The sequence below is a fragment of the Volvox carteri genome (assembly GCF_000143455.1).
Source record: "Volvox carteri f. nagariensis unplaced genomic scaffold VOLCAscaffold_52, whole genome shotgun sequence".
Classification (NCBI taxonomy): Eukaryota; Viridiplantae; Chlorophyta; class Chlorophyceae; order Chlamydomonadales; family Volvocaceae; genus Volvox; species Volvox carteri.
This window is the reverse complement of record NW_003307595.1, coordinates 476,585-497,703: the sequence shown is the minus strand read 5'-3', so window position 1 is coordinate 497,703 and position 21,119 is coordinate 476,585. Positions and strand designations below refer to the sequence as shown.

Sequence of the window (21,119 nt, the reverse complement as noted above, 5' to 3'; positions counted from 1 at the left end):
TGACTTGGCGGCGTTAGCGCCGCCGCCGCCAGCCTTAGCCACCCCTTGCGTCGTCGTCGCCGCCGCCGCCGCCGTCGCCGCTAACCCCAAATCAACGGTGCACAGCCGCTTAAGCCTGGGGCCGCGGTACGGCCGTGGCGCTGACAGGGCCACGTCAGCACCCTCCTGCACCTCTATAGCAGCTGCAGCCGCTGCCGCCGCCACTGCGGCGTTCTGCTGTTGCTGCTGCTGCTGCTTGCTGGCGTCGTCGCTGTCGTCGTCCGGCTGTTGCCGTTTGTCGGTTGGAAATTGCGGCCAGTTGAGTACCCTGTACGTGAGCATGTTGTCACTGAACAGCGCCACTCGCACACGGGCGCTGTAGAGGTTGAAGCCCCTGCGGGTCAGACAGCCCCGGCAGGGTTCCCCCGTCCCCGGCGGGCCGGCAGGAGGGCAACACGTCACGTGGCATTAGCACGCGCATGCCGCATGTGTGTGTGTGTGTGTGTGTATGTGTGTGTATGTGTGTGCATGTGTGTGTATGTGTGTGTATATGTCTGTGTGCGTGCGCTTGCGCACGTGCGTGTGTGTGTGCGTATGTGTATTTGCCATGTACGGCGATGAACATGAGATGAGCGAAAGGCCAGCAGGGTCAGGCTGCATGGCGCAGACCATCATCACCTTGCCTGCTGTAAACAGTAACCTCCAGATTATTTACTTCCTCCTACATGTGCATGTGCATGTGCACGTACCAGCACATGTCACAGCGCTGTGTATGTGTGTTGCTCTCCACCATGGGATGCCGTGCCGGTTACGTGGTATGGGGGTTTTGTTGTGGATAAAACGACGTGTAACGTCATGTGACACATGACATGGTGGCCGCCATCCGGGGTATCGGGTCGATGTGGTCTGCGGTTACTTCGCCACGTCACGGCACGCGGTCATCACGCAATCAGCAATCCAAAACAAAATTGCAAATATAGACCATCAGAAATGGCTTCGGTTGGTCGACACGACACGACGGGGTAACCATCACCCACCGTATATCACGCTCCATAACGTCCTCCTCCTCCACCAAAAGCTTGCCGTACCGCAGCAGTTCAGACCGTTGGTGGACGAGCGCCGCCATCACAGCCGCGGCGGATTCATGCGGAGTCGCCGCCGCGGATGCCGCCGCTGATGCCGCCTGGAACACTCCTTTAAGCATTCGAAGTGCTTTACGAAGGACCTTAGATCCCGGCGGGAGCTGCAGGGTGTGTGAGCGGCGGGAGAGGAGTTAAAAAAATGGGAGTTAGGACGAGTTCCAGACAGGAAGGAAGGGAGGGGGCCTCCTGGAGGTCGAGGAAAAATGTTATAGAATGTTGCCGAACTGCCGTACCGGCCAGAAACATGTGTTCCCAATCACAAGGGTTACACCCCTCATGGGCCGTACATGCGACCAGGACGGGGTCAGAACTGGGCTTGACCTAGGCCTAGGACTTGAGGCTTGTGAGGCTCGAGGCTTAGGGTCAATTTCCAGTGCGGATTAAGGCCAGGGATTAGGGCACGGAAGTCCTTGGTACGAGCTTACCACATAGTTTCGTTCCATAAGGGAACCAAAGGTTGAAAAGGCGAGGTAAGTTTGCCAACAACTTAGCCGTTTGAGCAAGTATCGATGGAGGACAGAGGGTTAATCCGCGACGTTAATCCGCACTGGAAATGCACCCTTAGAGGATTATACCCTCCAAAGCTATCATCCAATAAGACGAACAGAAGACGGCAACTCAACAAATTATAATATTCGTTTGCGCTTTTCTGCAGAATAAAAAAAAAGGTTTGACATTTTTTTGACGTTTTTTGTTACAAGCTTCAAGCTTGTACGGTCCAGACGAGCCAAAAGGCTCATGAACCGCCGAACTGGAAACAAGAACTTAAAAAGGTGAAATCATCAACACATTTCCGAACTGTTAAATGCGGTTAACCTTTTCCTAACCACTAACTCCCAACTGTTTCCATGTGCACCATGCTTACCACCGCCGCGAGCTGCCGGGCCCAAGCCGTCTGGCCGGCCTCCAGTCGCTGCCGCGGAGCTACCCATTGACCGCCACCACCGCCACCATCGATGCCGCCGTATGGCGTCCGGATGCCATTGAACCCATGGGTCAAGAAACCGTTGCCGCCGCCTGCGGTGACGGCACTAAAGGCGCCGGCGGCGGCGGCGGCCATGTAATCATGGAGGCCGTGGAGCTGCTGAACCGCGGGTCGGCCCACACCTTCCTTCTGAGCCCACTCCATCGTAGCCGCCGCCGCCAGAGCCGGAGTCCCAGAGCTTGCCTCCGCCGTCGCCACCCCTGAAGCTGCAGTGCCAACGGTGGCCTTCTTACCCGCTCCCGCCGCGGCGGCTACTGCCGCTGCAGGCCTCAAAATGCTGTCCATTGCGGACAACAGCACCGACGCGGCGGCAGCGGCAGCGGATGTGCACCGGTACGACGATGGCACTGGTGACCCCGGCAGCAGCAGCTCTGACAGGGCGGTGATGATGAATCGGAGAGACAGTACGGCAGGGGCGGCGGCGAGTACGGCACATGTGAAGACGCAGTGGGGACCGTTCTCGGGAGATAGGAGCGCGTCTGGGACGGAGACAGGGCAGGCGTAGACTCGAGCAGGCGCAGTGTGGAAGAGGAGCCTGCATGAGTTTGGGGGTTTCGGGTTGGGGGCGAGTACGGCACACGTCGGAGCTCAAGGGCGGGGTTCAAAGCACGTACTCAGTTGCGCGCGCGTATCTATGCGGGTTGCTGCTGTTGGTGTATGGAGGTAACAGCAGCAGCGTTCAGTTGCGGCTTTGTAAAACCTCGCCGCGCTTTTGGCCCTTTGTTAAGCGTGTTATCTTACCGAGTGCCCGGGCAGAGCATTCACACGGTGCGCCGTTTCTTTCCGACACCCTTCCCTCATCAGCATGTTTTCCTCTCTGGGCAAACCCTTTTCGTAGCTGTCACATGCATATAGCCTTTTGCGTTGTTATATTAAGCTAATAAAATTAATGTTTTCCTTGTGTGGCTCAATTATTGTCTTTGGCAGGGACACAGTGCCACAGTGTTCTTTAACAGGCTCTCATAGCGCGGAAAGCGAAAGCGCTAAAAACCTGTCTATGGTGTTTGGACCATCATGACCTTGTGTCAGGGACCGTATATGCTTCTTTAGTGGATACAAGTTCGTTTTGCATTATTTACGGTATGATCACGCGCCCTCGGCAGCAAGCGCCGGCGATTTACTCTCGCGTAAGGACTCCAGTGATTGTGACAAGGCGGTCCGCCCAAGAAAGAGGAAAGGACTTTGCTCCAAGAGCACATCTTATGGTGACGCTCCCGGGTCACACGGCTCAAGGACGAGCTTTGCGTTTGGCAGCAACCCTCACGCACTACAATTTCACTTGTATCTATGTTCTGCTTCTGCATCTACACAGTAGTGGTAAAAGTTGGAAACCCTAAGGTTTATGCCAACAAATGTCTATGTGGACAACATATATCTTACTCATCGCAAGAATTACTTCCTCGACTAAACACAATTAACAGGGTTGCGACCGTGTTACCGAGTAATACGCCAAGCACAGTCACGCCAAGATATGCCGGCGAGGTGGTCGATTTTCCGGCCGGCGTATTAGTGCGAGCAGACATCGGCAGCTCTTAGGCGCACCCTCGGATCGTACCAATGTTCCCAAGACCGTAAAAAGCTCCCAAACCTCGCAGCCAGCAGTAAAACTGGTACATCGCACATACACATACGTTATCCAAAGGCAGAAAGGCCTCATATGCGGCCCGTAGGGCCGTTTGACCGGCCTGACGGTGCCGTTAAAAAAATTTTGGGTTGCAGTAAAACAGGCGTCCTATACGTTCCCAAGACCACAAAACTGCGGTTGCCGACGTCTGAGTGCGAGCTTGCGTTAAGTAAGCTGGGTTAGTTGGACGTAAGGCCCAATGCGTGACTGTTAGTCTAACTGTCTCGCAACGGCTCGTGTCCTCAGGGCCGTCATTTATGCGCGCGTTTGGCTGGTTAGCTTATCTTGTGGTTAGGCCCGTCTTCTTCGGGCCTTCCTGTGTATCATTATCTGTAACAGAAAATGGCATTTAAGTTAAATGATTTAACTTTTGGAGCAACAACTAACGGTGTATTAGTTTTTCCGTATGGTCGTACAGGCCCGAAACCGCTTGTTCTTACCCCAAACAGCGCGCACTGCTCTCCCCGTTGCTAATGGTGTCGTCTTAGTAGTGCAGTGATATCGACCGGCGCAGGTAAACAGTCGGTGTTCGTGTCAGGCGGCACGATGGATGATGGGTCCGAACCAAACGTGGTCCGGATTACTTCAATAAAACATAATAAAACATAGGGATAACTTCAATAAAACATAATAAAACATAGGGCCATATTGCACTACTAATCGCCGTCACGCTAAGAAGTGCAAGGCATGCGGCACTGAAATCCCTGCCAGACGCGCCAAGTTGCACAAACTGGCCCTGCACTTGGAGCAGTGCCCGTCGCTATCACACGACAAATTTAAGCAGCCGAACGATCCAGTGTTGATCTTCTGCTATATGCAAGTGTTCCAGGCTAGAAGTACTGTAAAGGAAAATACGCCGCGTAAAAAAGTTGGTGCCGTGCAATACGCCATACGCCGGGCGTAAACGTTTTGGGTGTCGTATTACGCCGGACGGTCAAAAGTAATCCGGTCGCAACCCTGTTAATAATTTACTATTAATTAACGGCCCTATCTACCATGTAAGTTCCTATCCATATCAACCTAGCTGGGCGATGGAATACTGCACCCGGACCATGGAAAGTGCACAGCACAAAGCTGACAGCGAATATAGACCAAGGGCAAGCCTTTGTGCGGAGGTTTCCCGGACGCACTAAGATCATCTAATGTTGTAACGGAAGGTTGTTTGAGTAACACAGGCGCCAACACTGCCTTTCTTTTGCGCAAAACGGCATATCGCACCTTAGCTCTTTTGGAATGAAGGGCGGCGCCATCACATTCAGCATGCTTTTAACCTCCAAGAGCCGCCTTCGGTCCACGATTGCGACCGCCACACGTGCTCCGATCACGGCAGCATGGGAGAACTTGGAATGTACCTTCAAGCAAGTAGGCAAACATGGTGCATCTGACAGGTTCTGCTCAATGCCGCCTGGCACAACAGATGTTGGAACGCCATCTGCTGGAAGTTTTGCGATGCCGTGTGGCTGGAGAACAACTCCATCGCTGCCATCTACACTCCAATGGAATACAAACGTGAAGAGTACCAGTTGAGCCAGCAACCCCCGTTCGGCGCGTTGGCTCCTAAAATTGGCCTGCAGAGGGAATGTGACGTGGGGGATGGCCGGGCGGAATTGGTTGTTTGTCGGCAAGCAATAACGGTTTCTGCTGTGCACCAGGCTCAGGAAGCACAAGAAAAATCATCAAGGAAATATAGGAACTTTGAAACTATCTATCTCGCATCTCGACACTTGTCCATCTGAGGTACTGAGGGTACCCGCGTCGACGACAAACGCAGGCGCGTATATGCTGTGCCTACAAGCTTCACCGCACCGCGCGAGGACGATTTCGTACGCTGCCTAACCAGGATATGTTGAAGGATAATTCTACATAGAGCATGAAAGGGAGTTTGGTCTAGTGGTATGATTCTCGCTTAGGGTGCGAGAGGTCGTGGGTTCAATTCCCGCAACTCCCCGCAGATTGCTTGCTGTATTACTTATTGTCGCATGGCGTACTTTTTGACCACGTCTACATTAGCGTGACTAAAATGCTAGCAATGGAATTTACGTCGTTGTCTCTGCGTACCTTGCTGAGGTTAAGGACCACATCCACTACATACTCGGCCCCGGGAGGCAGCAACACTGCCGGTGTGTTGCCAACATACGCAGGAAGGCTGCCCAGAGAGAGGGTTTTCTTACGCCTCATGACCCGAGCCGGATCCTGCACCGTGATGCCGACAGGATCCTGGAGCCTGCGGTTGACGTTTTACAAAATAGAAAAGCAGCATGACATTTTCAATGTCGTATTCCTCATCTCTCAACCCCAAACCCCATGGAAATATACTAGGTCAAAAAGTTGCTGCCTGAGCCGCCTACTGAGCCCATACGCTTACTCTTTACCCAATTTTTATTTGTCAAAACATTATGGTTGACCCAATTTGGTTCTAATTCTGATCCTTTTCTTTTGCAATATACTGTATGCTTAACTTTGCTGAAGTTCCCCAGTATGTGCCAAGGAGTCTCGTGCACCGCCTCACCCGCGTAATACTTTTATGGCCGAGCGCTTCAGATGGCTTCCGCGGCCGTGTCAATGACTTTCTCAACCGCTGCCTTCGGGCAGCAAACCTCATTATCTATAGACTCCCTAGCTCTGTTTCTCCTGCTTCCAACCCAAGTAGACTTTCCAGAAGCGCGTAGTGACCTTGACCACGAATGCCCAAAGAATTCGCTAATAAAATGCACCCCCGGGGAAAACACCCACCCCACCCCACTGGGGACATCTGCAAAATCGCAGTGGAGATCTTGATGACATCCCGTTGTTCAAATCGTCTTGATGAAATCGCATCAATCAAATGCGCGATATTTATTATTTCCAATCATGACAAAATGTATAAGGATAGTCACTTTTTACTTTATACCACGTTATAACTAAACGGAAAGGAGTGCCTGTGAGCTGGTACGAACGTACCGGAGGCAATGGCTGTATTGAGGTGCGGCTCGCGCGTTGACCAGCAACACGGCAGCGGCTCTCCGGTTTATAACGCGAAAAGATCCCTTCACCACTGCGCTCGGGGCGGTGGTTGCGGCTGTCTCCGTCATCAGGCCGTCACGTTGTGGACCTGTCACAGCCGCCGCGGCTGCGACTGCTGTTCCTGAAGCTGCCCCAGACGGCGCTTTCGCAACACCCGTGAAGGTTGACTGAGACGCGTCACCCACATCCCCGCTGCTCGTGCTGCTGTTGTTGCTGTTGCTGGTACTGCTACTGCTGGCACCGTCCAGCTTTGGCAAGGGTACAGCAGAAGGCCGCTCCGGGCCAGATTCGGATTGCTGTAGCACTCCTTCCGGTTGTGGTTGCGGTTGTGGTTGCGGTTGTGGTTGTGGTTGCGGTTGTTGATCTTGTTCCACCTCGCGGATGGTTTGGACGCCGAAACTGACATCTTCAGAAACGGCGATGCCGTACCGCTCATGAGGAATGCCGGCCGGAGTCTCCAGAGCGGAGACCTGCGCCAACGGGACGTGGTGGCCGTGCAGACTTCTTTTTGTTTGTTTGGGGCCAAGACTAAACACAACTAATGAACATCATTGTATTTCATACATTTACATACGGGATGCATTTTACAAATGGTGACGACTGCCGCTGGGGAAGCTCGAGGGCTCTTAAAGACATGGTTTCCCACTTTCCTCTATTTATTAAGAAGTTTTTTAACATCTTCTACTATCGATGCTGGAAGGATGTGCCAGCTGTCAGGTCTTGAACGTAAGAAACACGGGACTCGAGGGGGGGTTCATATAAGGATTGTAGGCGAAGATAACTGGGCGGCAGGGCGGCAGCAGCACCCCGGTGGGAAGGGTAAGGAAGACACATATATATTCGGAGCCACGTTCCGGAATAAGGCGGAAATATGTGTGGGGGCACAGGTTGTCCCCACCGACATTTCCCCAACCCCCGCCGGGAACACACACACACACTGTTGGTTTGGTTGCGGATGTGGGGATGGCTGTGGGGATGGATGCGGAATTAAAAATTACAATGCCCTGCAAGTAAAACTTAGCGACAACTTGTTTTACAGGACGTGCAGTGGTCGAGATTACGTCGTCGATATGCCACCCGGGTGAAACACATCGGGGGGGTATCCGCAGTTGCCCACCCACACCCGTATATGTCGTACATGTAACATCTAAACCAACACCGCCGTCTTGCGTGTCGCAATCTGGCAAATGTACCATATACAGCTCTTTCCTGCTTTTTTTCTTGCGCTGTTCATTCTAGGGGGATGGCAAGAAGATGCGCAAGTGCAGCTCGATATGATTTGAGAGCAGCTGTAAATGTACCGGTAAGTGAATACTGACATAAATCACGGCGACACCTGCATGTGCCGTACACCTCTCTTTATCCCGTACAAAGTATCGGAGTTGTACACTAAACATAAACAAAGCGCAGTCGCATAACCCAGGCCCCCACACCTGCAACTTGTCGAGCCCGCCTGCCAGCACCCACTCACAAACCGCCGGCGGTGCCGTACACGATACGGCAACCACAGACGCCGCCGCCATGGCCGGGCTGGCGGCTCTGCCAGGCGTTATCACACCCGCCTCAGACGACTCAGCCCTTGGCGAGTCGCTGACAGGTTCGGCCGCCGCCGCCGCCATCGCCTTCGCTGACGCCGAGCCGGCTGGGGCCGCTTGCACGACAGACGCCTCTTTGGTTACGTCACTGGCTCCAGAACTAGGAAGCACTTGCGATGGAAGCGGCTTGGAAGCCTCGGGCGAAAGTCCCGACTTCTTTCCTCGACTCGCATCCTCAGCGCTGGCGGAGCATAGGGGGACATTCGGCTTCGGCTGTTGCTGCTGCACCTGCTGATCCACGCCAGGCGGCGGCGGCCAGTGTACGGGCTGCAGTACGGGCATGTACGGCGCATGCCAGACTGGTTGTGGCTGCTGCTGTGGTTGCGACCAGACTTCGAGAACCGGCGAGGGCCAGGGGAAGTTTGACACGGGGTGAAGCGCCACAGGGGGTGATGTACGAAGAAATGCCTGCTGCTGCTGCTGCTGCGGCGGCGGCGGACTCATGGCCATGCCCGGGACTCTACTTGGGTGCATGTGGTGATAGGGATGACACGGGTTGGAATACGGCAATTGTGGATCGAAGAATAGCGGAGGACACGGAGGTATGTGCGCCGCGTCGCCGTACCGTGTCTCTGGGCCGGGGGACGCTAATAACAACCCGTTAAGAAAGGGAGTTCCGAGGTCGCCTTGCAGCTGGTGCTGCCCGTGCTGGTGCTGCTGATGGTAGGGCGTCGAATTACTACAATTATTATTGAAGTCGTGAAATGCCGATGTGCATCGAGGGACCTCTGAAACACGGGAGGAACTGGGCACGCAGGAAGTGGCGGCGCTCGTTGACCCCGGGGGACCCGGCAACTGCAACCATGGCTGCGATGCTGGCATGACGGAGGTTGTGTACGAGCAGGAAGGTTGCAGCGGCAGCGGTGGTGGCGGTAGCGGCTGAGGACCTGGCCATTCCGAGCTCGCGGGACCGGTTCGCGTGGGGGGGAGACACGGTGCTGTTTGGATGAGTTGCTGCGGCGCCTGTGGAGCTCGGAGTAGCGGTGGGAAGGTAGCTCTCGGGGCCGCAGCTGGCCATGCAGGTGCCGGGAGCTGCGGTGTCGCGTGCCGTGTTCCACTGACTACATCCGCGTAGCTCGGAGTGGGCCTCTGGTGTTGCTGAGGGCCTGGCGCAAGGGATGCAGCTGGAGGGGCCCCGGTTTGTTGTGCTGGCATGTTGACCCGCGGTTTGTTGTGATGTCAGCGCGGGAGGTAAGGGGGTCGTATTTCGTGGGGGTGCCTTTCGCCTGTTCCTCACGACACGAAGAGCCACAGACTGCTCCGGTCAGCTGAGGCCGGGGCTAAGCCGCACCTCCAGACGATGACGGCCGACGGTAGCTTTCGGAGTGAGCAGCCTCCGCGCACAGTTCTGCAGGTTTTAGCATTAATGTGAAAGATAAGAGTCACCCACGGTATCATCGTAAAAATTCGAACGATAGCCATACATGCTGCAAAAGACGTGGTGGTTGTAAAGGTGTCGGACGTCGCGTCAAAGCCCTAACGGATTCATATATTAACCGCGTTCGTTCCATAGCATACAACGTGGTACATTAGATTGGTGATATCATACCCTATGCATTTTCATTTCAAGCCTGTCGGCCAGTCCGCTAACGTGTCTCAAACCTATGCAAACGAGGAAAGTTGGACAGTCCCTGTAAGTTTGTGCACAGTGAAACTACGCTGGAGCTAAAACTTTTGTAATCAAACAAGACGGCCACTTATGATATGTTGACAATTGATGGTGTCGTACGACCGTTTTCCCGGTTGAAAACCTGGCTGAACCTTGGGCGGAAGAAACAGCTCTATTCCAAATCACGGAGCGTGCACCTGGCGTGTGATTACATGGCCCTTCGGAGTATAAGTGCTGTGCATAGGTGAGACGATGCTGCAGGGCCATATGGCGCCGTTGGGTCAAGAGCCGCAATTTTTATCGAACCATACAATTTAAGTTTAGCCAGCCTTGAGAGTGTCGGCGTGGTCTTCGCCTCCTGCCCCACGCCGAAGTTCTCCAACTGGCCGTCTGCGTAGGAGCTCTTGCATCAGGCCAGGAAGGCGCTTTGTATTAACACGTGCTTCAATGGTGGAGCAATCCAATACCAATGGAAACGGACATGCGGTGGGTCTAGTTGCATCTTTGCCGTAGCTATTGACACTCGCCAGCTCCAGAGTGCGTTCCCCAAAGTCTGTCGACGTCATAGGACCTCCAAGGCACTTTCAACAAGACCATGTCATTTGTTGCGCGCGCACATCGCGCATCGTGTCTCGCTTTCCTTTCTAACTGCTGCCATCGATCTCTACCTAAAGCCACACTCTGCGAATAGCCACGCAAAAGAAACCCTGGGCGACCCAGCTCCCGCTCCTTTTTGTTCAAGCTGTTCGCTATGATTGAACCATGCCTCGTCCGTTTGGGGTATAGTCAACCTTCGCTTGTTTTAAACAACGTTTGCAAGTCCACGATATGGATGGAAACTGCTTGCTTCTCCTCATGCTCATGCTCATGCCAGAATCATTACGCATCATCTTGCTTGTTCAATCCGGCTACAGTTTGTATGCATTTCCGTACATAATCCGTACATGCAGGCAACCGTCGATGGTCCGCGCAACGTCCTGGGGGGCCCGCTACAGTGCTGCTGTACTTCACCCCGCACTGGCTATTACAGGGACGGGTTTTGCCGTACAGATGAAAGTGACGTTGGTCGCCACGTCATCTGCGCACAGGTAAAAATAAAAAAGTATTTCCTACACTGGGAACATCCCTTTTTGCAAAGACGGGCTACGACATTTTCGGAGGTTTACCGTACGCCTTTCCGTGTAATTGGGTCTGGATTTCCAGGGCAACGGCCTTCCGTTGGTTGGTTAGCGCGTTCTGCATTAAAAAACTCGCGAGGCCATCTCATCCCGAAGCACGCGGTATTGAGGGGGCGAGTCGAGACACGTGCGGCATCTGCGAGTATAAATTGCGTGTTCAAGATCTTCCTGATTCACATCTTCCTGTAGACCTTCACACGAAGCATCTCCGGTGATCTTTAGTTTATTCACATGCATCGGTTGGACCCACCATCAACGTCAGATATTACCAAGCACCGCCGTACCACAAGTGCAACCCATGTTGCATCAACATCCTTGCCTGTTTTCACCACCCACGCACGCGCATTGGACCTGAAAATGCATTGAACAGGTGACGCAGGAATTTCTGGAATTCACGCGATCTCGAGGAAACGACCTTATGACTCCGGCACCGTGGTACAATTTCCCAGGGCTTAAAGCCGGGGACAAGTGGTGCCTCTGTGCCATACGGTACGACAAGTAACGAGGCTGTTGGTGTGGTAGGGAGTCAACTGGCAGTTACGAGTTGGGTGGTTGTGGGAGTGGAAGGTGGTTTGAACTACATGCAGTTGGTGGTTGGGGAAGTTTTGATGATAAGGTAGCTGAATCTGCAAAGGGCAGCGGTGTGTCTGTGTGCAGTTGAGCTCATGAAGCTTGGTCCAGAGCTCACCACAACCCGGCATCTACATCCATGCCCTCACCTGCCCTGCGGGTCCGCGCCCGGTCGGTTGTGTTTGGGCCGCACGTGCGTTCATGCGTTTGTCTGTTTGTATGACCGTTTGTCTGTTTCTTTATCTGGTTTCCGTTGGGAGAAAATCGATTCTCCGGCGCCGGGGATTTCACACTGCGACCGCGCAGGTGGCGGGAGGCGCTTGAGGTGGGGAAGGCTCCTTCCGTGTTCCTTCGATGCACCAACATCAAGGTACGGCACACACGAGTGTACGGTAAACTAGTGTACCTCAAAAAAGGGTATGAGGTTTGTGGATCTGGATCTGCGTGTTGGGCTCCGCTGGGACGTGTATGGGGAGGAGAGTATCGCATTCAGTTCTGGGAATCGTGTTAGGATTCCGTACTTGTGTTTCCATGTATTGTGGCTCCAAAACCCAGTGCCGTACCATATACGACGATGAGTGAGAACCAAAGCATGGAGAACCTTGGTAAGGATTGACCATTAATGGAGGTAACCACGAGGACTATGGAGCCCTGGATGAGTAAGAAAGTGCGGAGGCGGCACTCGTGCAGCTGGGGAAGGATGGTTCAATAAAACCATAAATCCCTGAGTTGTTTGGTTTGTTCCCCGCCCCTAGCGGCCGTGTTCTAGGAATTGTTAGGCTGTTGAGTTTTGCTTATGTGTTGCTCGGAGTGATGCCGCTGCCGTGGACAGTCCTGTCATTTCGACCCGTCGTACCTTTTCTTGTCGTACATGACGTCAGGCCCTCGAGTACGTCACGCTGGAGGATTTAAAGCGCCACGCCGCGGACCTGGAAGATAGCAACCTCGCTGGCAACTGACTTGCGAAGAACCTCAGTGGTGTTTTAATATTCGCGAAGACCGATTAAAGGCTTAACTGGCAGCACGAAGATTCATAATTTATTGGATATGAATATTCACACCGTCTTGTGACATTCGAATCATGCTCAACTGGGTTTCCAATTTTTGCCGCTCATCTGCCATTCAAACTCAAATTTAAACTTAAATCTCCGAAGCCTCCTTTTTGGAATGAGTTTGGGAAGTGTTGTTTAACTCCGTATGGGTTTACAAGTACCCAGAACGACAGGAGTTGGGAACGGAGGGTAGAGCTGACAGTAGCGGTATATCTAGGCCCTGGGTAAATTGAATCCTCGCGGGCAGGGCCGCAGGTGGCAGAGCTGACAGCGCTTCCCTGGCAGGGGGTGTATGGCCACACGATGGAGGTGACGGACAAATCAAAATCGTTAAATTAACCAGTAACCATGGCAATTGGGTTCATTTTATTTTGAGAGTAGGAAACAGGTTTGACGGAGGAGAGAGCGGGCGCCTTGACGAAAGAATGAAGACGAATGAGCCCTTGGGGCGTCATTGTTAATCGCGGGACAGACACAGGAAGTGTATTGGGAGAGTTATGGCCGGGGGGCCGAGGAGTTCGAAAAAAGAACACCCCACCCTTATCCGCCCCTTCCCCTACCCCCAAACGCACCTTCTTGTTTACCGGTGCAGCTTCACGACAACATACAATGAAACGACAGTACTCAACGAGGAGCTCGTTCGTTGTCCTCCTCTGGAGTGTTCCTGCAAGGCTACAGTCCCTCCCTAGCTCGACATGATCAGAAAAATGACCTACCGTCAGGGGGTACTCATCTAACCCCGGTCTGGATCTTACCGGGAAGAAGCTTTTGCTTGCACACTCTAATCACGCAGCTCTACCGGCCCTTAAGTGTGTATGGCTCACGCCGGTGCCATACCACCCAATTCCACCTCTCCCTCCGCGTCCTCCCCCTCCCAGTCCGTATTACTAACGTGGACACATCCCTTGGGAACTTATGCGCCATGGGACGCCACAACAGCTATATCCACAATCTCCTACTTGACTCCCTTGTTGTCCTCGTCTAAGCCATTGCTCCTCCATGTTCCTTGCGGCCGGTCCCCGAACCAATGTCCGTCGTCCCTAATAAGTGCGGAGCGCTGTTGGCGCCGCTGCCGTGGCCACATCTGCCTCTGCTACAGCTTCTTTTATGTCGTCAGTCAGCAGTCGTCAGTCAGCAGTAGCTCAAGCCCCACCGCTACCACCCCCTCCACCGCCTCGCGCTCCCGATAACCAGGAATCGATCGGTACACTTCCACTCCTTCCTCCAGACTCTGCACGCCAGGCAGACACGCCGCTAGGCCCTCGCCCTCAAGCATGGCCTGGAAGCTGTCGTACTGCCGTACAGTAATAGCACGGCACCGTACGGATACACTATTTGTGTTTGTGTTGGCGGGTAGTGTAGAAGACGGTGGAGCCTGCGTGCTGAAGAAGCGGAAGATGTCCCCTGGGATGACGTCAGCCCACTTTCCGGCACGAATGCGACCTTCTACGGTTTTGGTTCCGGAGCGAATGAGCTCTAGGTAACGTGGCATGAGGGAGCTATCCCTGGAGAGGGGCTGTCTGCGAGTCGCGGCTGCGGGCCTAGCTGCTGTTGTGGTGGCGGTGGCAGCGGTTGAGGCTGATGGGTTGGGGGAAGGTTGGGGTGCTGCGTCCATGGGAAGGTGCGTGGGACCTGTCACGAGATTACTGGAGAGGTGAGGACGATACAGTGAGACCTGCGTGCGTGCGGGAAATTATTTTGGGGGTTGGGTTTCTTCAGGCCTGGATTGATGGAAACGTGGATGTGATTCAAGGGGGAGAGATGTAGTAGCGGAGGGAGAGGGCGGGTGAGATGGCGGGGGCCGACAACGACAACTTTTGGTGCAGTGGGGCATGCAAGCATCAAGGCTTAATCAGGGCCTGGTGTTGCGGAGATGTGATAGTGAGACGGGATATGTATGTTAGGATAGAGGTCGAGTCTAAATTGGAAGGGCGAGGGAAGGCGTGAAACAGTGGTCAACGGCCTAAGATCGCGGCGCGCAACCCCCATTTCGTTGCAGGAATATTTTTTTGGCTGCAGTTCACGAGTCATATTTTTTGGAAAGGCCACACCTGAAAAGTGGCTTGGTCTAAATAAGTCCAAACTTAAAACGCCGTGCTTTGGACGGGCGGTAGGTTTGAAAACCCTAAGGTGCCGAGAAGCCTTTCATACAATGCTGCCATGAGTTCGAAAAATCTTCTATTCTGTACTTACCTACAGTACTTGCTACAGTATTGAAATTGATTCCCTGCACTGCCACGACAGTTGCCAACGTTGACTTTACCCTTTACTCGAAAAGGTTTTACATCACAAGGCAGACCATTAATTGGTAAAGTAGAATGGCAGCCCCTGTTAGGGTCCTTGGTGTCTCACCTGCAACGCAACAGGCTGGGCGAGCTTGCGGAGTGCGGCGGCCTGACGAGTTTTTTTCACGTGATGGACCACTGGGCGCTAGGGCGGATGTTCGCGTACTGACGAGCGATGGGCAGGAGCTATGGCTGCATCGGGTTGTGCTGGAAATGTGGAGCCGCCTCTTCCTTGACCTGATCGCCGCGCACGAAGAGGAAATGGTAGGTCTTGCGTCTAAAGATAGCCTTTTGCATAATAGGTACTGTTGCCGCCACTATCATTCGAGCCTATGAGCCGCAACTCCCGAAGCAACTATTGTAGTCATTACGGTGCACTTTACAACCAAAGTCGTTGAGCTGTGGCGTATCTGAACAGCCTTGTTTCGCTTGCCAGTAATTTGTTTTGTATGGCTGCTTGAAATTCCCACTTGCGCGTGCTTGTTGGTCGTGGCGCTGGTGCTTTGGGCGCCTCTTCCGGATGCCAGGATGCGATGGGTTCATCCTCAGGGAGCCCTTTCGTCACCCTTGCCCTGACGGACACGGCTGCGGACCTAATGCTGCTGCTGTCCTGTCTTTACCCAACGCCGTACCCTAAGGACCGCAAGCAAGGTTCCACTTTGGATGCCGCCAGGTGTGCGGTGTCGGGTACCATGCTCTGGTTAGAACCTGTTTGTTTACGGGGTTTCCGGCACGCTTTTGAACCGGACAGACTAAAGGGACGCTTAAAGTTCTCAGCAGCTCTCATGCTTCCATCATCCTGCAGAGACCACATTACACCTAACCTGTCACTCTCACCCGCAACGCGCGCAACACAATGGCGTGTTGCATGCGCCTCGACAGCAACCAAACATGCACCACCGGTGCCCTACTTTGCCCATGTCCTTAGATGCCTTACATGCATCCCAGCAACAGACTTCTTGTGTTTTAATGGCCCTGACATCTTTCCCTCACTCTCAATCCAGCTACTTTCCGTGATCAGCCTCATAATGACCTTTCGATAACGCGCTTCCCAAACTCCGTCGCAGCTTCCTGCCGCTGTTGGGCCTCGCTGATAAGTACCATTGTCCGCAAATTATCGACCGGTGTGCCGCCTTTGCGGTTGAGCATGTCATCCCTCGACTAGCCACGCAGCCCTGTGCAAGTGCGGCAGCAGCAGCTGACTACCTGCAGCTCCCGCCACCTCGGCCGGGGAGCCCGTCTACTGGAGCCTTGGATTGGGTGGTGCGGTGCCTGGAGCTGGCTGTACGGTTGGACCTCGAGGAGCTGACGGAGAGTACGGCGGCGCTCTTGGGCCGACGGTTCTTCGACTGGAGACTTCAGGTGAGCTGCTTACTGAGCAGCAGTGGAGGGGTGCGTTTGACAGTCGTCGTGTGGAAGGTGTTGTTGCATCATCTGGTCCGACGTACATGACCAGGCACATCGTAACGGCCTGCCTGGCCCCGTCCGACGTCTGACATGTAGACAGGCGAGCCGGCCACGTGAATGACTGCTCTTGCTGTGGCTCAATCCCACAGCACGACAGTGTACATGCTAGTATTTCCTCTTCCCCCCTTCGTATAGCCGGGTAGTCTCAAGTGGTCGGGTCAAAAAGCCTTTCTTTCAAAAAAGTGGGTTATTGCGTTGATCTGCAGCTGACCGTTCCCTTCAGGCTTTTATGGACGCCGTCACACACGCAATTTATGCGGACCTTGTTACCCCTTTGTAACCCGTAGGGAGCTAGCGAGCGAAGGTTTTACGCTTGCCTTTATTGATGAAAAGCCTGTCTTGGCTCAATGATCTTTGTGGCCCCGCCTTGGTGACTTTGTGCTGGCTTGACGTCTCTTACTGGCATGCGCCTTCATAGCTTACCTCCGTTCGGTTCTGTTCCGTTCTGTACGTGTCGACAGGATCCTGAGAACAACGAACTTATGGCACGTGTGGCGCGCGTCCTGACAGCGGAACTGTTTGTACGACTGGTACTGCAAGCCATTCCCACGCCCTCTGATGCAACGACTGCGGCCGCCGGCATGACGACCGACTGCGCCAAATCTGCTGCCAGCGGAATACGGCATTGCGCCGTACGCAGCGAAGCGCTGGGCGTGGTTGGCGGCGGTGCTGTCGGTGGCGGCGGTGGCCCGCGCATCGTACCTGTCGTAGTCGCAGCCGCGGGACCTGCGGCCGTTGCCCTGCAGCATGCGGGAGCTGCTGCGGCGGCGGCTGCACCACCGCCGCTGCCGCCTGCCCCGCAGGTGCTCAACCAGCACGTACAGGCGGCGCCACTGCAGCCGCAGCCCTTCGTGGCCCATCCGAATATGGGATGGCAGCCGCAGCCTCATTTTTTTATGGCTGGTGCCAACGGCCCGGCTCATGCGATGCCGTTTGGTGGCGGCGGCGGCGAAGCCGCGGCGCCTGTGCCATTTGCTGAGGCGAGGCCGGTCGGCGGGAACGGCGCACATGGTGGCATCGACGTGAGGAACCAGCCGGAGCCGCTACTGGTAGGCCGCCGTGTTTTCGTCTCCCCTCGTTTACGGAGGAAGGGTCACTGTTCTCCCCTGAAAACATTTAAGCCACAAAGCTGCAACTATCACCTCACCGTCCTCTATCGGGTTGACAACTCCGTTTTTCCGTTTGCATGCGCTCGCACGTCCCCATCCTGTAGGTTTTGCTTGCCGCACACCTCATCGTGCCCTTAGGTACCTTCTGTCCTCCTTACCTTCGTCCTCTGGCTTTCTATGGTGGTTTGCGTGAATTTACTATTGCCGTGAATGTAATCATATATGTGGTATCTTTTGTTATTCTGTGTATTGTCTTTTTGGCTTTGCGCTGCATTTCCAGGGTCCCGCGCATCATCACGGCTGGTAGAGGATTTTGGAGGACGGCGCTGGCGCGCATACGCAAGGTTTTACGGAAGTGGCTGTGGGCGACGGTGCAACACAGCTCCAAAAATTCAGTAAGGCAGCCTGAGAACGCGGCACGTCAGGAAGCTCCACACACAGGCTGTTTGCGTTTCGCCTGGTTGTTCCTAGGGTCGAATGTGTCGCGCTCCAAAGTGCTGAACGGAATCAAATCTATTTTTTCTTTTGGTTATGTCGACTTCGCCTTTCGCAGCGAGCTCTTTACGCAGCGGATTGGTGCTCATCGAATCTCGTCAGCAATTTCATCTTCTCTGAATTGTGAGGCGCGTAAGCGTAAGATGGGAGATTGCGGCCTGTATGTCTTATGTGCGGGCACGTGAAACCACAATGCGAGCGAGCGTCAATCGTGCATGAGTCATATCGTACATGCGCATGGTATGCGGTCGAGGTTTGGCGGGTTATGAGGGGGGCTTCACGGGACACGTACTCGTAGGAAGGTTTTGTTTGGGCCGCTGAGAGTGATACAGCAGCTACTGATTCCCCTCCTCGTGCATTTTTGTTGAATCGGGGCACAATGGGAGCGAGTACCCGGCAAGGGTCGGGTTTAGGGACAACAGGTAAACCTATGCATACTGATTGAAGCATGCTAGTCACACACATACACAAACATACACACACATACACACACACACAAGCACTTGGGGTGCGACCTGCAACGTGGACATTTGACTTGAATGCGATTAAGTTTGCTTGCCCTAAGGAATTGCACCCGCAAGCGGGGCACCAAGCGAGAGTAAAAGGTATAGCCGCCCGAGGCGAAACAATATCTTGCGATCGTGCCTGAAAAGGCTTTGACCCGACCCGAGGGGATTTTAGATGTACGACAAGACGAACCTTCTTGCTAAGTTTGGATTGAGCCGCCGCTCCGCGACATCAAAAGTGTGTTACCAGCTGCAGTGCTTGGAGAGCAAGGATGTGTACTATATTAGTCGCAATATGCTTTCGCTGTATGGGACTGTCTTTGGAAAAACAGGTTTACCAAAGTGTCAATACTTACACCGTACAGATGTACTACTAGTGTACGATATGTTTTCTGCATGTGATTTCCCTTAATGCGCACTTTATATGTGTGTGTACGGCAGCCCGCTTGGCATCGGCGTTTGGTGGGGAGGGGATGTCCCCTTTTTGGTAGTCAGGTCTTGTGTGCTATGTAGCTCTGTGTAAGATACAAAGAAGGGTCTGTGTCTTGTGGCCGGTAGTCGTCCCGGAAACAACGCGGGTAAGTAGAATGGCTCTTCACCACTCGGGTGCTTTTGCACTTGCAGTCTGCAAAATTACTTTCCTGGTCGCCTTTGTAGCTTAGTTACCGTGTGAAGTAATGGGAACAGGGTGGTGTGTAGTTCGTGCTGCAGGGGCTCTGTCCGTGCTCAGGGTCTGAGACAGACCTCGTGTTGAGGGCCAAGACAAATGGGCCCTGGTCACCACGGACAGACGGGCGCTGACCGCATCTGGCCTGGTTACATAAGAGTTTTTCGAGGTTGCGCAATGCCGAGCTGGCAAATCGAGATTAGTCGGCTGTTTTGTAATCGGCTGTTTCACACAACCTGCTGCGATTATTAAACAGCCTTGTGAAGTCGTAATTGGCTTCGAAATGGTGAACCTCAGCTGCTCTTGAGGGTGTCTTACAGCGAGGCGTAGGCGGGAAGAAAGCACAATCTGATGGGAGCACGACTTGCCTACGTCCACCTGCTAAAAGCATGAGCTCTCCTGGCATGGTGGATAGATTGAACGTGGGCTGCCAGATTGGATGGTGTGGGTTCTTTGCTTGCACGCGATTGTACTGTTACATCGTAACCATAGGACACAGTCTACTTGCAAGCAGCTGATGAGAATCCACAACATTTCCTCAATACTCTTGGGTCGTGTAATCTAAACAGCATCGTTTGGGGGTTGATGCCGCTGCTTGATACGACCTGTAGCCTGAAGCTAGAGACAGAGGGAAAGGAAAGATCATTCGACCTGCAAATGGGGCATGATCCTGGTCGGTGGGATAAAAGGAAGGCCCTACCTTCCTTGGCATAATTTCACAGCAGCAGGACCGCTCCTTAACATGCTCAGGTCGTGGGATATGAATAACCGGCTCGGGGGCACGATAGAAATGATCGGAATATCCATTAAGCCAGTACAGCTTCGTCGGGATTCCTCGACTACGTGTCCCGTCTTTTCCTGTACAGTACCACAGTCACGCGCACGCCTGAGCCCCCCCCCAGCCTGCCCACCGTCGGACACGCAACAGCACACGGTGCATCGCCAGCCAGTCCAACATTGCGGTATACAGAAATAGTGTATCCCACGAAAAACAGCCGTATAAGAGCAGTCAGCCGAATCCGCGGTCTCTTTGCTCAAAGTCACGCGCCCCTGCGGAATTCGAAAACGTTCTGTTCCACCAACGGTACGGCACCAGGTCTCCACCAACGCCATACAACGCTCTCACTCAGTGCCTTCAAAACACTCCTCACGGTACATACATTAGCGCTGCTCCAACTAACTAGAACGGCACCTGATGGGTGGCACCACACCAACGATGGCGGTGGCAGCGGCCACCCCAACAAAGACAGCATGACACCCGAGGCGATGCCGACAACTCGAGCCCCTTTTGAAAGACCGCATGTCTTCTGTTTCAGGGCAACACAAGTAGCGTCAGATTCTCAGAAATGGCACACGGGCGGAATCTGCAACCGTCTGATATGATGCGCCCTAGGACGCAGCCATTATGCAACGCATTGCTGCATGCTATGTAAGTGCATAGTGTAAGTAGTACTTAAGTCAGACACCTACGCGCCACAATGCTCCATCACAGATAGCAATGGTCCCAAGAGTCTCATGGACACTTGACCGTCCGTCAACGTCCATCTGGCGGTTGACTGTCTGTCCCTCTCTCCGTCCCTCCCTTCCTTTTACCTCCCAGACGCGCGAGTGAGGGAAAGGAATATGCACCGTGCCGTCCTCTATCGCAAGCTCTCGCGATCGTGATCCCCGCCCTCCGTGTTTTCAACGTTATTAAACACCTCTCTCGGCCTTACCTACGCCTCAAAGAGTTGACCAACCCGTCGCACACACCGCCTCACCACCTCCCGAGGCACGCGAAAGACGAACCACCGTTTCCCTTCCTAGCTCCCAAATCAGTTCACCACAAGACATCCACATCGCGCACAGCGGGG

The 21,119-nt window shown here is 53.9% G+C and overlaps 4 protein-coding genes across 4 annotated transcripts in view; 2 read left to right on the top strand and 2 right to left on the bottom strand.

Moving 5' to 3' along the window:
• Positions 1–9,692, bottom strand: part of VOLCADRAFT_106846 (uncharacterized protein) — a gene marked incomplete at its 5' end in the record, with an annotated part of 19,210 nt that extends 9,518 nt beyond the window's left edge. The window contains 9 exons of the mRNA XM_002955462.1: positions 307–373; positions 1,017–1,222; positions 1,987–2,641; positions 4,949–5,298; positions 5,789–5,954; positions 6,671–7,203; positions 8,167–8,788; positions 9,066–9,291; positions 9,620–9,692. Coding sequence (XP_002955508.1) covers positions 307–373; positions 1,017–1,222; positions 1,987–2,641; positions 4,949–5,298; positions 5,789–5,954; positions 6,671–7,203; positions 8,167–8,788; positions 9,066–9,291; positions 9,620–9,692 — 2,898 coding nt within the window. The remainder of the gene's footprint in view (positions 1–306; positions 374–1,016; positions 1,223–1,986; positions 2,642–4,948; positions 5,299–5,788; positions 5,955–6,670; positions 7,204–8,166; positions 8,789–9,065; positions 9,292–9,619) is intronic.
• A 655-nt stretch (positions 9,693–10,347) lies between these two features.
• VOLCADRAFT_83291 (uncharacterized protein) lies at positions 10,348–12,751 on the top strand. The gene is made up of 5 exons (XM_002955512.1): positions 10,348–10,423; positions 10,888–11,025; positions 11,486–11,604; positions 11,992–12,055; positions 12,567–12,751. Exons 1-5 carry the CDS (start codon positions 10,385–10,387, stop codon positions 12,642–12,644), a joined length of 438 nt encoding a protein of 145 aa, XP_002955558.1. The 5' UTR covers positions 10,348–10,384; the 3' UTR covers positions 12,645–12,751.
• Positions 12,752–13,854: 1,103 nt separating this feature from the next.
• On the bottom strand, positions 13,855–14,352 carry VOLCADRAFT_66018 (uncharacterized protein; the record flags this gene model as incomplete). Its single annotated transcript, XM_002955461.1, has 1 exon — positions 13,855–14,352. The coding sequence occupies one exon, from the start codon at positions 14,350–14,352 to the stop codon at positions 13,855–13,857; it is 498 nt and encodes a 165-aa protein (XP_002955507.1).
• A 586-nt stretch (positions 14,353–14,938) lies between these two features.
• VOLCADRAFT_106845 (uncharacterized protein) lies at positions 14,939–20,878 on the top strand. The gene is made up of 4 exons (XM_002955511.1): positions 14,939–15,286; positions 15,550–16,384; positions 16,951–17,538; positions 20,867–20,878. The coding sequence occupies exons 1-2, from the start codon at positions 15,056–15,058 to the stop codon at positions 16,063–16,065; spliced, it is 747 nt and encodes a 248-aa protein (XP_002955557.1). The 5' UTR covers positions 14,939–15,055; the 3' UTR covers positions 16,066–16,384; positions 16,951–17,538; positions 20,867–20,878.
• The last annotated feature ends 241 nt before the right edge of the window (positions 20,879–21,119 follow it).

Excerpts from the sequence above, each read along its gene's own strand:
- VOLCADRAFT_106845 (XM_002955511.1), top strand. The coding sequence starts at position 15,056 with ATGGCAGCCCCTGTTAGGGTCCTTGGTGTCTCACCTGCAACGCAACAG. Across the intron at positions 15,287-15,549 it reads CCGCGCACGAAGAGGAAATG|GATGCGATGGGTTCATCCTC; the intron begins GTAGGTCTTGCG and ends TCCGGATGCCAG.
- VOLCADRAFT_83291 (XM_002955512.1), top strand. The coding sequence starts at position 10,385 with ATGGTGGAGCAATCCAATACCAATGGAAACGGACATGCG. Across the intron at positions 11,026-11,485 it reads GCCACGTCATCTGCGCACAG|GTGACGCAGGAATTTCTGGA; the intron begins GTAAAAATAAAA and ends TGCATTGAACAG. Across the intron at positions 11,605-11,991 it reads TGGTGCCTCTGTGCCATACG|GTGGCGGGAGGCGCTTGAGG; the intron begins GTACGACAAGTA and ends GCGACCGCGCAG.